General features: G+C 43.9%; 1 protein-coding gene across 2 annotated transcripts in view; it reads left to right on the forward strand.

The window, feature by feature from the left end:
* Positions 1-788: 788 nt before the first annotated feature.
* Positions 789-12,716, forward strand: part of LOC137425168 (uncharacterized) — a 51,811-nt gene continuing 39,883 nt past the window's right edge. The window contains exons 1-6 of one of the 2 annotated variants that reach the window (XM_068113318.2): positions 789-921; positions 1,213-1,495; positions 2,863-5,216; positions 5,822-5,983; positions 7,282-7,404; positions 10,974-11,140. In XM_068113318.2, the coding sequence (XP_067969419.2) occupies positions 2,869-5,216; positions 5,822-5,983; positions 7,282-7,404; positions 10,974-11,140 (2,800 nt within the window). In that variant the 5' untranslated portion in view covers positions 789-921; positions 1,213-1,495; positions 2,863-2,868. Of the gene's footprint in view, positions 922-1,212; positions 1,496-2,862; positions 5,217-5,821; positions 5,984-7,281; positions 7,405-10,973; positions 11,141-12,716 lie in introns of those variants that run through there. The other variant, XM_068113317.2, reaches the window with a different exon arrangement.

Consider the following 12,716-nt stretch of genomic DNA (forward strand, 5'->3'; position numbering starts at 1 on the left):
GGATTAATTTCCATGAAATATCAGTGCATTATGGCATTGAAACATTCTCAAATGTGGGCCTCGTGCCTGCTCTAGCCCAGTGTTGGCTTAACGGTTAACGTGGTTGGCTTGAGATCTTAGGGTCTTGAGCCCCTGTCGTTCCGTTGGAATAACACCAGGTGGGTTGACTCAGCCTGTCATCCTCCTGAGGTCGGCAAAATGAGTACCAGCTTGCTGGTAATGGTGGCACTGCATTAGCGGAACAACCACGCCTCCAGAAGGTATGCAACCAGCAGCCACAGGTTGCACATAAACCAACAACAACAAAGGTCCATCTACAAATTACGCACGCAATTATGGCAACTGTAATTCTCAGGAAACTTTATGCGGAATTCTTTAATTGAGGGGATAGTTTTCTGGAAAATTCTCTTGTTTAAGTACATCTTTCTGCAAAGTCTGGGAAGGGTTTATAAAAGAGACCCTCCAATGCAAAGCTGCAAGAGTGTAGGATTTGAAATCTCCTCAAAATGGGTTTTACTTACCTTTTAATGTCGTTTTTGGCCTTTCTTGAATAGAGCGCAAGCTATCCCATGTTCCTTTTCCATGTTTCAACGGTGTCTCACTCGAAATGAGTCAGGTCTGAAGTACAAAGTCATGCCTGTCTCTACATGTTATTGAAGAAGGCATTTCATCAGTTCAATGACATAAAAAGGGTTCATTCTGTTAGAGGTGGGGAAAAAGGTGTGGCTGACGTTTTGAGGTGCAGCCTTTCGTCGGAGCAAAAGAAGGAAATGTCGGTAGAGGGAGGATTCTAAATTGTTGGGAAGAAGTCAAAGATCGAAAAGACTGGATCAAAGGTCAGGGGTTAAACATCAGTGACTGGATACAAATATCAAGAGAAAGTTGTGAGTGGAGGGAGAGTTTACAAAGTTTTGGGCACAGGTAAAGAGTCAAAGATGCAGCTAGTAGTTTCAAGGGTCAGTCGTAAAGTGTTCAAAAGGACAAGATCAAAGCTTTCATCTTTTAGTTGATAGAATCCATTGTTTGTCTTGTCCTCGATACATATCTCCACGAGCCTTCACAGAGAGTGGGATTCTGTTATTAATTATTGGAGCAATGTTTTCTTTTCATCCTTTTCTACCCAGCTCTTCTTCTCCATCCATTAAAAGAGGGAAGCAACGACTAACAGAGCCTTCCTTTCTTTTCTCCTTTCCTCCTCACTTGTCCCCATAGCTTGGAGAGCAGGGTTGGTGCCAGCACACACCCACAGGCTCAATCCATCAATCCCGGTGAAACATCGTCGGCCTCATCCCCAGTACCTGCAACAGCTCACGGACATTTTGAGAGACACCCTTTCCATCTCTGGGCCTCACCACCAGGATTGCCCTATGGACGAAGGCACAAGACCGGTAGTGCTACAGCACACCTAAAGAAGCATGCAGAAGAGGATGCAATCAAACGGTCTCGCTCGCTCTCCGATGGTTACGAGCTCTCTGCAGATCTCCATGATAAACAGGTTATTGTTATTCCTTTTCAAACTTATGTTTTGCTTTTCCTGGAGCTACCCCTTAACTCTGTATCATTACTTTCATGTGTCTGTATGGGTTGTTTTCTTTTTTGTTTCCTGACCTTAACCCAATCTATCAAATGTTGAGCTCTGCTTGCATCTGTTCTTGGTGGATCTTACAAATCCGAAGGTGACCTTTCAATGAGGAGTAGGCAAGTTACTGCCAGCACCGTGGCCAAATTTCAAATTCCTGTCCTAAGCTACAGGGGAGACTGCATTAGTAGCACAGCCACGTCTCCCAGAAATGTTGCAAACTAGCAACCCATTCAAAACCAGAAACCAAACTCTTGAAAAACCCCAAATATATTATTACCTCAACCATTGAAGGTGGATGGCTAACCCCCGCTCTAGCAGGGAAAATGGCCTTAAAATGCGTTGTTGTGTGCATTGGAGGTGGATGGAGGTTATGTTTTCACCCCTGTCTGTTTGTGAACAAGATATCTCAAAAATTTGTAGCTGGATTGGGACGAAACTTTGTAGAGAGATTGGGTGTGTGACATGGAAGAATTGGTTCAATTTTGGTGAACATCCAGATCCGGTTAGTAGAATCTTTGAAGTGATTCTTCACCATTGGGAGATAGGGCTAAAATCGATACATAGCACGATAACTCAAAAAGTTATGGACGGATTTGGACGAAACTTCGTGGACCGGTTGGGTGTGTGACAAGGACTAATCTATTCGATTTTGTTGAAGATCTGAATATGGATTCGGATACGAGAATTATTTAATTTCTAAGTGATTCTTCAACATTGAGAGATCGTGCCAAAAGCGATATATAACATATTTTTAAAAAAGTTATGGACGAGTTATGACTAAACTTGGTGGATGAGTTGGTTAGGTGACAAGAACAAGCGATTAGATTTTGGTTCAGGTCCGAATCCAGATCCGGCCTATCATTGGGATGCAAAACATAAACTGTTCAGCCTGGCAGAGGTATGCGCTCCACCAAGTGCCGTTCTAGTTTTTATTTGAAAATGGAAAGAAGTCATATTTTCTGCTTCCATCTGGGGAACAATATTATTGTTGTTCAACTACAGAAAAATCATTGTTAAACTACTCAACCATTTTCATGGATAGCATGAGGATTGCGCCCAGGCCAAAAGGCGCAATGTCAAATCTCATACCCTATTTTAGCTTGCCTATATTGCATGGTAATTCAAAGGGGAGGACACCAGACAATTTTTGGTAGAAATAAGTGGCTGCATATACATTCCTGATGAGGGAAAGGTCATCCCTTGTCTATTTGTCTTTTTATTGCCCTCCTTTTTATCCACACCTCTTTGTCTTTTTCTTCTGGCTATTGACGGCCACCCAGGTGGAGATGCTGGAGAGGAAATACGGGGGGCATTTCATAACACGACGTGCTGCATGCACCATTCAGTCTGCATTCCGTCACTACCAGATGAACAAAAACTTTGAAAGGCTACGCAGCTGTCTCTCAGAGAGCCGGCTGCCCCGGCGTCTCACCGTCTCTGGTTCCCGAAAGCATCTCTCGCATGATGAAACTTCTGTTGCAGGAGAACAACAGGGTTTGTTCTCGTTCCCTGCACTTGGAAGTTTAACCTCCTTACCCCAAGACGTTTGTTCCATTCCAGGAGGTTTTGCTGCTGGTGTTGCAACACCTTCACCACTACCACCTTCATTTGAGCTAGACAACTGTGACCCTTTAGCTCCAAATTCTGATCTGGAGCCCACTCCCACGATTAGCCCTGAGGAATTAAAGCTATTGTCGGCACCAGACGATTTTGCAGATGCTATAAGTGAACTTGAAGATAGCTTTGCCCGGCAAGTCAAGTCTCTTGCAGACTCCATTGATGATGCACTAAGCAGCAGGGGTTCTCTTCAACTGCAACAGAAACCTGTCCCATCAACAAGCAGATCTCTGACCCCAATTGTGACTTCAGCCATAAGCATCAAAACAACTCAAGCTGTAACTATTACCGGCAACAATCTGTTGGCACGAACTATAGGTCTTCCAGGTGGAACAAAGCATATCACATCTATTGACAAAAATAATCCTACTCCTGCAGTCACCAGTGTTGCGGTAGTTTCTGCAGTTTCCTCTTTGCCAGCCTCAACAATTACCGGGATTGTGCCAATCTCTCTTCCAGTCTCCTCTGCTCTTACATCTGCAGATACTACATCTTTTGCACCTACTGCTGGGTCTCCTGTTACTCCTACCATTTTGTTTCCAGTGCCAGTGGCCACTGCTGCTGTGGTTTCTGTTCCTGTAGTCGCCACTCCTGTGCTCACTTCTCCCGTGGCCACTGCCCCCGTGGCTGCTGCTCCTGTTGTCGCCATTCCCGTGGTCGCCGCTCCTGTGGTCACTGTTCCTGTGGTCACTGTTCCTGTGGTCACTGCTCCCGTACTCACTGCTCCTGTGCTCACTGCTCCTGTGCTCACTGCTCCTGTGCCCACTGCTCCTGTGCCCACTGCTCCTGTGGTCACCACTCCTGTAGTCACCACTCCTGTAGTCAGTACTCCTGTGCTCACTGCTCCTGTGGTCACCACTACTGTGGTCATTGCCCCTGTGGTTACTGTTCCTGTTACTGCTGCTATTGTTACTGCTCCTGTAACCACTATCCCTGTAGCCACCACTCCTGTGACTTCCTCTCCTGTTGCTGCCACCCCTGTGTTCACTGCGGCTGTTGCTAGTGCACCTGAAGCAGAAGCTGCTGTATTGGTGACCCCAATAGTGGCAGCTTTAAAACCTTTGGTTCCTGACACTGAAACTCCTGTCACTGTGTTTCCAGTCATTACATCTTGTAGCATAACCTCTTCTGTGACCACCAACACTGCTGTCATTGCCCCTATCACTCCCTTAAGTCAGCTAGAATCATCAGCCCCTATCCTAGTGTCTGAGCAGACAGGCCATCCAACTCAAGCTGACACAATTCCACGAAAAGCAGTGGAAAAAAGCTTAGAGAAAGAAAGAAGAACTTGTATAGAAGACGAGGTTGCAGAAAAGGTGAAGCCGGTAGTGAGAGAACCCTGTGACCTTGTCCGCTGTGCTTCAGAGCAACAGGAAGAAAAGACCCAGCTCTGTATTTTGGGAGGACCACAACGAAGAGTGTCGTGCCCAGAGTGTGGTGGTGACACAACTGTTGGTAGCATTGGAGGTATTGGTGGACGAGGGCGGTTGCCTCTGCTCACTGTTGAGCCAGCAAGTGATAGTTCCCTGGACGGTGGAAGTGATCGCGGAGACAAGGCTGTGTTGCGCCGCCAAAACGCACATGACCAAGACACCAGCCTACCAAATCGTGGGGGTGTAGGATCTGGATCTTGCCCACACGCTGACGACGTGGCGCCCATCATAGTTGTAAAACGCCGGGCCGTGCGCCACCCGCCACAAGATCCTCATATTGGGATCAATGGTGGGAAGGTCACTGGCACCAGGCCATCAGGGCAACATGTGGCCCATTCTGATTCCGATGCTTCAGACGCAGAGAATGACAATGAGAGCGTTAACAGTGGAAACTCAAACTCAAATGACACGGCCAACTGCAGCTCTGGGTCTTCTTCACGTGACAGCCTACATGATGGTTCTGCAGCAGCTCTGAGCCGGCCTAGCTATCATCGGGAGGCGAGACATAGCTGGGACTCACCAGCATTCAGCAATGATACATTGCGCAAACGGCACTATCGCATAGGCCTCAATCTCTTCAACAAGTACGTTACATGTACCATTATTTGACAACTGTTCTATGTGTAATTTATACAGCTCTTTATTATGCACATTATGTTTGCAAAAATGTTAGAATCTTTTATTTTCAGCATCCTTTTTGCTTTCCCTACTTTCACCTGATGTCATTGCCTCAGAATTTTTGAATTTTCTTTTTTTTCTCCCCTCCTGAATTTCCATCCCCTAACCATTTGCTTTGTTTTATTAACATTTTCCCTCCATGTTGTCATACATGGGTGGCTGTGGTTTTATTGCAATCACATGTTAGGGTGATAGAGTCATAATCAGGATGGTGTGAAAAGTGGCTGTGGTTTTATTGCAATCACATGTTAGGGTGATAGAGTCATAATCAGGATGGTGTGAACCCAGAGAGATTATTGGAGCCTTTGCAAGTGTAAGTGTAAGTTTGCAAGTGTAAGTCTTTTGGTACCAAGTATTTGCTTTATACCTCTTGGAATGAGCCAGCGTTGTCCTAGATAAGACCTTACAATATGAAAATGAATGATTCTGCCTTTTATGACCTGAATGGACAACATGCGTGGCACATGTACAATCAACCAAAGTAACATTTGTTTTTGCTATACGATTTCAGAAAACCAGAAAAAGGAATCCAGTTTCTGGTGGAGCGTGGATTTGTGCCAGATACTCCAATGGGTGTCGCCCATTTCCTGCTTCAGCGGAAAGGCCTCAGTCGACAGATGATCGGGGAATTCCTGGGGAACCGCCAGTGCCAATTCCATCGTGATGTTCTTGAGTAAATACATAATTGATTATTCCATTCCATCTTGTTAGCCCATCTGCCTGCACAGCAGTTGAGGTTTTACAAGTGTGTGTGTGTGTGTGTGTGTGTGTGTGTGTGTGTGTGTGTGTGTGTGTGTGTGTGTGTGTGTGTGTGTGTGTGTGTGTGTGTGTCTGTCCAGGACATAAGTTCTCTACCATTTGAGCTTTGTCATCAATTTTTCAGCAAACCCTTATTGTGAGAACTAGCAACGGTACCCGCCCTGTGGGCGGGGCTTCAATTGGGAAGCCCAAATTAAAAGGCAAAATATCAGAAATTGAAGGGTTTTTATTTTATTTTAAACGATTCATATAAACATCCTTGAATCATATCACACGCAAATCATCAAAATCTAAACAGTACATGGCGCCCATTTTGAAAAAAGATTGAATTCTGCAAAACGGAAGCGGCCGCTGCACGTCTTTCTCAGTCGCATGTTTATGTGTGAAGAGTGCGTGCCGAATCTGTAACACGGAAGTGGCCGCTACACCTGTTTCTCAGTCGCTTTGCACACGTTGCCATGTTACTTCGGAGCCGCATGTTTATATCGGAAGAGTTCGTCAGGAGTCGATCTACTCTCTCCTGGTACGTAGAATAAACAGTATTTGTAGAATTTCAACAAAAGCCACATCACTGTTCATATCGGTAAATATTATTCCCTTGTGTTTGGAAAAACTGGAAAATTGGAAAACTTAGAAAAATAATATAGCCTATTTTACTCCCAGGCATCCCAGGAATACCCACCCAAAATATCGTTGCGATCGGTTGAGCCGTTTTTGCGGTACCTTCGAACGGACGGACGGACATTTGGTGAATTATAGTAAGATATGGGGACCCCTAATAATTGGGTCAAAATGTCAAAGGGCAAAGTCATAGTAAGTACAAATAGGCCATATTAGCCTGTCAGGCATGCATCAGCATAAGACGGCTGGTTTTCTAAATGCTTCCGTGTTTCTCTATTTATTTACCATTGAGCTTCTGTGTGTCTGACCAGGCCATAACTAACATTTTTTTTTTCACCATTTGAGCTTTTTCATCAAATTCTCAACAAATCTTTATTATGAGACAATGACGAAGACTAATTAATATCATTTACTTTTTTCTAACAGGTGTTTTTGCCAAGTTTACTTTTTGTACAAAGTGGATGCGGACAGGCTTTGCATTTTGAGATGCTATCGAGTTAACGCTTTCATCACTACTGCTTTATATGCACCTTTTATTTCTCTTGTGGTTGTCACACATCGTTTTTTTTCCTTTTCTTTCTACCTGAAAAGCTGTGTAGTAGACGAGATGGACTTCCAAGGAATGGAGCTGGATGAGGCTTTGAGGAAGTTTCAAGCACATGTGAGAGTCCAAGGCGAGGCACAGAAGGTGGAAAGGCTCATTGAAGCTTTCAGGTGTGTTGAGCACTAACATTTCATATAACCATCGATATTTGTATAGACCATGATATTTGAAGACTTTCATCTTGTCATAATTTCCTCCATCCATCACAGTTTCTTTCATCTTCTTCACTAAGTGAACTTGCAGTTTCATTAATTTTTTTAACTTGCAAGAGAAAAGTATGGCTAACAACAATGTCCATATTTTTCTTATCTTTCCCATGTCCATTTCCTTTACCTCTTTCTCTTCTATGTAAACATATTAATCCTGTGTGTAGAACGTTGTAATGAAGGCATCGATAATCATTACATTTTGAGGGATGTCAGAAGCTTTTGGTTGCTCTATGAATGAAGATTACAAAATTTGTGGCCACTTCATTTAATAGCCAACTGATATCCCACAAACATCATTAAGTTGTTCAGGTATTGCATCTCTAAAATTGTTGAATGAAACTGTATGGAACTTCAACTTTTTGATCTGCAAAACTTTTCATGAAAATAGAAAATAAGCCTCTGAAGAGATGAAGAAGAAAGAACCACCTTTAGAGGCCATTTTTCCCCACAGAGCAGGGGTTGGCCTTTTTTGGGCACCGTGGTCCCCTTTTTGAAGCAATGTTTTATGGCCGGATGCTCTTCCTGCCGCCAACCCTGTTAGTCGCCTCTTGCGACACACAGGGAATTACCAGTGAACTGGTACTCAATTTGAGTTGCCGACCTCAGAGGGATGACAGGCTGAGTCAACCCCCCTGGCGTTAATTCAGCGATCGACCGGGATTTGAACCCAGGATCCTCGGATCCCAAGCCGGCACCCTAACCGATAAGCTAACACCAGGCTCTCTGAAGAGATGGTTAGTGACAAATATTCAAGTAATAATTTGTACATCACTTTGAAATGTGCATGCATTATTCACATTTTTATTTTCACTCTTATTTTACAAAACAATACGGAATCAAATCTAACTAGAATGACATTCGGTAGAGCGCATACCTCTGCCAGGTTGAACAGTTTACGTTTTGTATCCCACTGATAGGTCGGATCCGCATTCAGATCCTCACAAAAATTTAACTAAGTCATTCTGATCACATACCCAACCTCTCCAACAAATTTCGTCAGAATCCGTCCACAACTTTTTGAGATATCCTGGTCACAAAAAAACTGACAGGGATGAAGACATAACTTCAGCCCACCTGCGATGGTGAGGTGGTGGTGAAGATTGGTTTAAAATTCTGACCTGTAGGCGATTGACACAAACAGATTGACAGACAGACAGACAGAATAATGCACACGACCAACCAATATACTTTAAAAAATATTCGACTTTCGCAAGTAACAAACAAGGATAACATGTCGTGCATAGCATGATACTTGCAAAATCCCTAAAATTAATGTTATTGACCTTTGGCCTATGTTGATCTCAAAATAATTGGTGGTCGATTTCAGTGATCTGGCATGCAAATTATCTTCAAATGTCAAGTCAATCCGATGAATTTTGAGGATTTTAGAAATTGCATTTAAGTTGTTGACCTTTGACCTATGTTGACCTTTTGTACGATGTTGATCTCAAAAAATAATTGATGATTGAATTTAGTGGCCTGATATGCACATCCTGTTCAAATTTCAAGTCAATCAGAGAAAAATTGTCATTTTTTGAAATTTGCCCAATGTTGACCCTTTGGCCTATGTTGACCTCAAAAATAATTGGTGGTTAAATCTGCAGACCCGGTGTGCAAATCCTCTTCAAATGTCAAGTTAATTGGACGAAAATGTATGATTTTTGAAATTCGACAAAGTTGTTGAACTTTGGCCAATGTCGACCTTTTGACCTCAAAATCAATAGGCTAATTGTGCAAACGGCGTCCAATACCTTCTAACGTCCAACTCCACTATTTTTTGTAGTTTCATGAAGATTGGTTTAAAATTGTGACCTGTTGGCGATTGACAGACAAACAAACAGAATAGCGCACATGACCAACCAATATACCTGAAAAATCTTTGATTTTCACACGTAACAAGAAAGATGTGCACAGCACAATATTTGCAAAATCCAAATAAACGATAGTTGCCATGGCAACAGAAATTTGGTAATTTGGAAATTTTTTACCTATCAAGTGTTTTATGTGATGGAATGTTGTGCACAACAAACTTGGTTAATACATTTTCTAATTATCACCTAATACTGTCGGTGTTTTACATGTTTTGGATGGCACTGACCCTGACCTTTGACTAATTTTGACCAAAAATGTATACACATATACTACACATGCGTACAAATAAGCTGTGTAGGTTTCAATCTTATATCTTGAAAAATTCCTGAGGGTTGGCCATAATAAATTCACAAAAATATCCCATTTGATTATAACGGGGTTAAATTGGTGTTATGGACACCATTTTCTCTTTGCCACGTGGGGATTTTCGCTATGCTACTAAACAAGGTGAGGAGAACCTGAAAAAAAGAAAGAGAAATAAATAAATAAATAAATTATATTTTGCACCCTCTTGGCTTGGTACTGAGATGTTTTACCAATGGGGGGTGGGGCTTTTGATTATGACAGGTGAATCTTAACTTTTGTTATTACCAAAAGCCCTCAGACTCAGACAAAAGGTCTAACGGGGTCTTCAGGGTCTTAGACAGGGAGGCCGGGGAGGGGTGTGGGGGGCAGGGGGTGTAACTACCCCAGGACCCGAACCTAATAGGGGCCCGTAATTATTCCTTAATTTTTTTTGTTTCGTATGATTGTTTGTGACAATAAAACACCATGGGCAGCTTCATTCTGTAATATCCTCCCTCGTAAACGAAACTACTGTGGGAAAAATAAACGTGGCATGTGTTTCTGATGATGAAGATACAGAAACCTCCATATAGGTTGATTTAGAAAAAAATTTGAAGGTGGTCCGGATGAAGGGGCCCGACACTTAGTATTGCACCGGGGCCCATTCTGACTCTTGGCAGCCCTGGTCTTAGGAGTCCGAAGGGTTTTGAAGGGTCTTCGGGTTATAAAGGGGTGAGAGCATCTTAAGGGGTCTAAAGGGTCTTAAGAGATCTAAAGGGTCTTGGGGGTCTTAATGATCTTCAGGATCCTGAGGGTCTTAGGGTTATAAAAGGTCTGAGGGATCTTAGGGGTCTAAAAGGGTCTTCAGGGTTCCAAGGGATCATGGGGTAATCAAAGGTCTTAAAGGGTTCTTAGAGGTCTTCAGAGTCTTAAATAGTCTTCGGCTTGTAAAGGGGTCTTCGGGGTTGAAAAGGCCTTGCACACACACACACACACAAACTCCTCATTAAGTCTCTGTGATCTTCATTTGCAATCTGCACTTCATTGTTTTCCATCCCTTATATCTCGAGATCTCGAGCACAGTAATATATTCCCTTATCTCGTTTGCATTGATTGATTTTCTTTCTACCTTGTCAAGCACTTGTGATGCAAAATGCAAAAGCTTCCATTCACATCTCTTCCCCCTTATCGCACACGTCATGTATTTCATCGATCGCATTGTTTATCTTCCATACACTTGCGTTTCATTCATTCCTTGGGATTAAACCATCCCTCACCACTTTTCCTTGTCCACCTCCTTCTTCCTCCATCAGCCAGCGGTTCTGCGTGTGCAATCCTGGTGTGGTTCGGCAGTTTCAGAATCCCGACACCATGTTCATTCTGGCTTTCGCCGTGGTGTTGCTCAATACCGACATGTACAGCCCCAACGTGAAACTCGAGAGGAAGATGAAGCTTGAGGACTTTGTGAAGAATCTTCGAGGTCAATGATGCACGAACATTGCTTAACTCCTCTATCCGCATTGCCTTTCCTTTCTGCGCCCTCATTTGTCAAGGCTCATTTTACTGTAATTCACACGGATCAATGCCTTCTTCGTCTCCGCATTTTTGCCTCATTTCATTCCTCGCTGCTCTGGAAATACTTTATCATCCATCTTGGACGCTTTGCTTTTTTTAATCTTCAACTTTATCTGCTGTATATAAATTTCTCTTGCACACTGTACCTTTTGGCTTGCACGCTGTAAACAGTTCTGTGCCCACCTGTCAATTTTCTCGGGTTAAAGGGGGCTTTGAGTCGAAGGATAGGATTTGTCTCATGATTTTATAACTTTCATGCTAACTGTTTATCTTTCTGACGTTTCTGAGCGTGAATCATCACTTCGTAAAAAAAAATTTTTGGTAATGCTCCTTTTCATATCCCCAAACTTTTTGAAAAAACCAAGAGCGATCGTCCAACAATGGCGTAGCCGGCTTGGATCTGCTGAGTGGAGGATCTGCTGAGTGGAGGATCTGCTGAGTGGGGGATCTGCTGAGTGGGGGATCTGCTGAGTGGGGGATCTGCTGAGTGGGGGATCTGCTGAGTGGAGGATCTGCTGAGTGGAGGATCTGCTGAGTGGGGGATCTGCTGAGTGGGGGATCTGCTGAGTGGAGGATCTGCTGAGTGGAGGATCTGCTGTCCCCATCATGTGACCAGATCCTCAGCTCTGATTGGTGCACATTTGTGAGGGACATACATACTCTGGACGGACAGACAAACACTGTTCCAGACGGCATTGCCCTACTGCTGAACCACGTGACTGCTGAACCACGTGGCTGCTGAACCACGTGACCAATGACATCATTTTTTTTTCTCGACAAATTTATCCCCAGATTATCAAGCCACAGCGCTCCCCTTGCCAAAGGGGGTTAACCCCTTGTCCTTTATTCTGGCCGTCGCCAATCCTGAGGGTCTGTGACGTCACCTGTGGTCAGCCAGGACCAGGGTAATCGGGCCAGAGATCCAAAAAAAAGACCCCCCGAATACCTGCTCACTGTGACCTCCCAACCAGCGAGGAGACAGCCCCGCCCGAGTCGCGACGGTAATGGACACGCCGAGCGAAGCGAGTCACGACCCAGGCCGTTAACAATGACTAACCCGATTATAGCGGTTTTAATCATGCCACGTAGACCAATGGAAAGAAAAGACTAAAGCAACTGGATGAAGACGAAACCAAAGCTTGGAGAAGGAACACACATTTATTATAACAAACACCAGAGGAAAAGAAAGATCAAAGCTGTACAAAGATAGATGGATGTAAAAAGACACAGGGCAGCCTTATCTATACAGTCTTACTTATACCCAGGACAGGACAAACAAAGACAGACTCACACGGGAATGATGACAGGAATGGCAGGAGAAGGTCCGTTCAGCTGGCAAAAGCGGCCGGTTCGGCTCGTTCAGCCATCGAGGTTCCTTTCCGACCTCGTGCCGTTGGTTTGGAGCGAACCCGACAACTGCTGGAACCAACGTGGTTGCGTCGACGCCACGACTCTCTCTCTCTCTCTGGGAATAATACTGG

Source organism: Myxine glutinosa, chromosome 4 (assembly GCF_964187855.1).
Source record: "Myxine glutinosa chromosome 4, kmMyxGlut1.1, whole genome shotgun sequence".
Lineage (NCBI taxonomy): Eukaryota > Metazoa > Chordata > Myxini > Myxiniformes > Myxinidae > Myxine > Myxine glutinosa.